The 4778-nt window shown below is 37.2% G+C and overlaps 1 protein-coding gene across 1 annotated transcript; it reads right to left on the bottom strand.

Annotated features, from left to right (window-relative positions):
* Positions 1 to 848: 848 nt before the first annotated feature.
* LOC131145953 (large ribosomal subunit protein uL13w-like) lies at positions 849 to 4193 on the bottom strand. Its single transcript, XM_058095129.1, has 4 exons — positions 3795 to 4193; positions 3583 to 3699; positions 3321 to 3408; positions 849 to 1161 (listed from the first exon to the last, which is right to left on the bottom strand). Exons 1-4 carry the CDS (start codon positions 4136 to 4138, stop codon positions 1018 to 1020), a joined length of 693 nt encoding a protein of 230 aa, XP_057951112.1. The 5' UTR covers positions 4139 to 4193; the 3' UTR covers positions 849 to 1017.
* Between the last annotated feature and the right edge of the window lie 585 nt (positions 4194 to 4778).

Below are 4778 nucleotides of genomic sequence, written 5' to 3'. Positions count from 1 at the left end.
AACACAACTGGAAATCTTCGTGCTCGAGGAAAGATGACGGAACCTTCAAACTCGGGGAACAACTAAAACATGGTGATTTCGCACACAAGGCCAGGCCATTAACGGTAGCTTACGATTGAATTTTTTCTTGAAAACCTGAGAAAGATGAGACCTAAGACGGATTGAATTTCTTCTTGAAAACCTGACAAAGATGAGAGCTAAGACAGCAGGCTGCACATTCTTGGTGAATCTTCCAGCAATATGGTCCGCCCATATGCGCCACCAAAAGTCTCTCGAGCAATAAAACCTTCAAGACTCCATAATAGGCCATCGAACTCTGGATTAATCTGCATCACCAACGCCTGAACAATTCCTGAGTTTATATCCATGGATTCATCCACCCTCAAGATGCTCAACGTGTACATTGCAGCGCCAGTGTATTGCTGCCAACCAGCAAGCTGCCAAGATGTCAACCAGCAGACAGTGGCTATGGAAATTGAAGAGACTTGCAGAGAAGGGGATTTGCTTGGGCATCAAAGCAATTTCATGGAATTATAATTTTTGTACAAGGACTTTACGTCTTGGAAGAAAAATCAAGGGATGAAATGCCCATTCCAATAGAAACGTGGTGGAATTCCTATTCCTTCAAAGTAATGCCCCTGAGTAATCCAGAAGAATCAGCACTCCATTGATATACTAACCAAACAATGGAAAGGAATCAGAACTGGAATTATGATTCCATTCCAGCATTGATTCCCTCCAACCAAACAAGCCATCAGGGTCGGAGAACATTCACAATACCGAACAGGACTGGCAGAAAAAGGCAAAAGCAATTCAGGAAATCCAATTGCAAGCATAATTAGGCACTGTTTAGCCAACAGAAAGTCTAATTTATAGAAGAATCATGCTACACTGAAATATAAAAAAAACAAAATGACCACTCCTAAACTCATCATAGTTTTACTTCTCTAAAATCGCAAAAGCACTGGAGAAAACCGAGTCAACAGAAGCAAAATATCAATGTAACCATAAAACACTTCAGTATTTCACAGGAGCCAATATATCCAACTGGGATCCAAGCTTCTCCTCTGCTGTTTTCTCGGCCTTGACCCTGAGTTTTGCGAGCTGCTTCTTCCTCTGATATGCCACCTGTGCCCTCTCTTTTCTCTTCTCCTCCAGTTCCTGTTACCAACATAAAACAAACATGCATAAGCTTTTTCCTTCGCACAATAGCATTCTTCCTCCATGGGATTATGACAAACTTCATATATATGCTCTCTCATGCCCCATAAAATAAGCCAGCTTAGTAAAACTCAAGTTAAAACAAATGACACATTACTTGTACTCACCTAAATTATGTGAAATAACTATGGCAATAAAAGCTTCAGAATTTCAAGGAATATGCATGGCACTCAAGATGTACAACAACAAGAACAAGCCTTAAGTCTCACCAAGTGAGGTTGGCTACATGAATACTTTTCCTCCAATTCACCCAATTAAAAGAGTTTTCCTCTATTAAATTGAAGGCTATTAAATCCTTCCTTACTACCTCACGAAGTTATTTTAAGCCTACCCCTACCCCTACCCCAACCCCTTTTTATTCCAGAAACAATAACCAGCTCACTCCTCACAGGTTCTCTACTAGGCCTGCATTTCAAATGCTCAAACCATCTAAGCCGTCCCTCCCTAAACTTGTTTTCAACCAGTGCTATGCCTAAATTATTACGCATATGCTCATTTCTTACTTTATCTTTAATGTTAAACCACTCATCTACCTTAACATTCGCATCTCAGCAACTTTTATTTTTTGGTACATATTTTTTAATTGTTCAACATTCTGAAACATAAAGCATAGCTGACCTTATAGTCATCTTATAAAACTTTCCTTTTAATTTTAAGGATATTCTACAATTACACAACACACCTAATGCACTCAATCTTTATTCACAATAGGGGTATAATGTAAATAAGTCATATCAGCACAATTGCCACTTGAACTTGACTCAATCAAGCTAGACTCAATTTGACTCTAAAGTCAAGCCCAAGCTAAACAAGTAAATTGAAGTCCTGAAATACCACTTGCAAGTTTAATTAAGCTTATTTAATATTATTTTATAACCATAACCAACTTAATTGAACCAAGCTCAAGTTTTATTGCATAGTCAAGTTGAACTTGAGTTCAACAACTAAATGATAAATCGAGTTGTTTCAAATTTCAAGCTTAAAATTTATTTCGCCTTAACTTGAATACACCCTAGTACCAAAAATATAATAAACCTTGAAGCTTGAATAAAATAACAAAAGATATCATTTTACAAAAAAAAAAATGAAATAACTCCCAATCAAAAAGGATGCCTTACATACAGATGAGCTTTAGTGAATGCAAAGAATCTTCAGCAACACAGATTTATAGGTCAGATTAACTTCTCATAAGAACATCACATTATGAACATACAATCATTTAAACTCTAGGTAGATGAATTCATATGCCAGTAAACAAATTTATCAACTAGTCAAGTACTGAGAGAAAGGAAAAATTGAAATAGGATAAGTTGTTTTGCATCAAGAGAGGAATAAAAAAAATTACTTTAACCTCAAAAATTATGACAGCAACTGGGGCAGTATGGTAGGTAATATAAGAGTAGGCATATAAAACATTTGTAAAATGAACTATACAAGTACCAAATTCATGATGGTTACTTTCCACTGGATATGAAGATCATCAACCAAAAAAATTATGGACACTCAATAGAACATAGAAAATCAAAATTATAGAAGAAGGCCAATACATGCATTTGAATTGCAGATTTCTTGGCTACAATTACCTCCAAGAAACCCAAAAATATAGGTAATAGGACAGACACAATGTATTAAGGTTAACTTCAGTTAGCAATTTCGCAAATGTAAATGGATAAGATGCAAAAGATCCTAGGTAGGAGAATATGACAAGCTGCAAGAATTGACAATCTCAGCAAAAACTCAAAATGTCCAATCAGAGCATTATTGATTCAACAAAACCTGAATTAAAAATTTAAAACATCCTCAGATGGGGTTCAGACATAATAATTCGGTTTCCAAGACAAATTCTATAAGCAGGCCACAAGTCACTAAACACTTAAACCTGCAGAAGTTAGTATAACTACAGAGGCTGTTTATTTACACATAAAATGAGCACATTCATCAACAATATCACACATCAATGATCAACCACCTCAGACATCTCATCAGTATCTAGTAGTTGAACAGATAGACACAAAAAAAAATAGCAAGAGCAAAGATGATCGTTATAACAGATACAAAACAGGCGACAAAGTATAAAACATTGAGCAATTGAACCTCACCCTGATAATGTCATAATGGTTCCATCCAACCTCCTTTGAAAGTTGTCCCAACAAGCAGTACTTGTGCCCAGCTTGAAGCCTCAAAACCCTAGCTCCATTTCCAAAAAATCAATCAAAACTCTAACAAAATACTCCAATCAAAATCAATGAAACGAGGCAGTCACAGCGGCAAACAAGTGAATTTGTGTTTCAAGTGTGTTAGTGAAGGTGTGTGCAATTCACCAACTTTTTTCGAAAAGAAAAGCAAACAAATCATACTCACTTGAGAGCATCGGGAATGACCATCCTCTTCTTCTTATCGTAAGGCGGAGGAACCCCTTCGTACGCCTTCAACCTCGCCAACGCTGCAGCTCCACGCTTCGTCTTATGCGGAATCATCCTACAACCCAACAATAAAAACCAAACAAAAATTAAAAAACAAATCACAAAATCAAAAACAAATCCAAGCTTAGGAAGAGAGAGAGAGAGAGAGACCCGCGGATGGTGCGCCAAAGGATCTTGGCCGGAGCACGGAAGTGGATGGGACCATGAGAGGGTTTGGTGTTCATGCGCTTGCGAAGGAAACGGAGATACTTCATCTTCTGACGCACAAGGCCACCTGAGAGACAAATTTCCTCGCACCGCACAACCACCACTTTCTGGCCGTTGAGCAGCTCCTTCGCGACAATCGACGACAGCCGCCCCAACATGTGGTGGCGTGCATCAACCACCACCTGGCGCGCGCAAACTCCGGATCCGGACACCATTCTCGCTCTCTCTGCCTCTCTCGCTCGCTCTGTCTCTCTCCCTGGCTCTAGGGTTTTCAGGTTCAGAACCATGCTCACTCTTGTAGGTTTGGCATACGGTTGATTTTACCCTTAGACATTATCAGTTATTCCCTCCATGTCCTTCCGTTCAATGAGTTAAAGCATTTTTTTCTTTTGGGCATAGATTTTTACAAATTTTAATATAAATTTATATTACATTTTGTCTAAACCACACATCTAAAATTGAGATTTCAAAACACAAAATTGATAAGTTTATATTTACATTTTTAATATTTTCACTTGAAGAAATATTTCAATCATTTTTTCTTACTTTCTTGAGTTAAATTGGCCAAATGTTATTTTACTTGTACACAGTATATGATTGTGTCATTTTAAAGCAACTCAAATATGGTGGTGACCTTTAATCAAGATAATCAACATTAAAAAAGAGTTCACCTAATAAGGTCAATTAAATATCATCTACTTAGGAAAGTGAGTAAGTTGAGAATCGCTTATAAGAAGCATAAGTCAAACACTGCAAGCGAGATATAAATCGCTTGTATGATGAAATCACTTATTACCCAAGTGACAAAGAATACAAAGTAAATAGACAATGATGATCACTTAAATCATCAGGAGAAGATCACTTCATCATTAAGTAGTAAGACAAATATGCATTCGACAAAATAATTTGGACCTTTAATGTTTAAAA

Source organism: Malania oleifera, chromosome 13, assembly GCF_029873635.1.
Source record: "Malania oleifera isolate guangnan ecotype guangnan chromosome 13, ASM2987363v1, whole genome shotgun sequence".
Classification (NCBI taxonomy): Eukaryota; Viridiplantae; Streptophyta; class Magnoliopsida; order Santalales; family Ximeniaceae; genus Malania; species Malania oleifera.
The sequence above is the reverse complement of the archived record's forward strand: the minus strand, read 5'-3'. Positions and strand labels throughout refer to the sequence as shown.

Bases quoted from the DNA above. Each gene is read 5' to 3' on its own strand.
- LOC131145953 (XM_058095129.1), bottom strand. From the start codon at position 4,138: ATGGTTCTGAACCTGAAAACCCTAGAGCCAGGGAGAGAGACAGAGCGA. The intron at 3,700-3,794 runs GTCTCTCTCTCT...GTTGGGTTGTAG, and splicing joins CTTTGGCGCACCATCCGCGG to GATGATTCCGCATAAGACGA. The intron at 1,162-3,320 runs GTGAGGTTCAAT...TGTTGGTAACAG, and splicing joins ACCATTATGACATTATCAGG to GAACTGGAGGAGAAGAGAAA.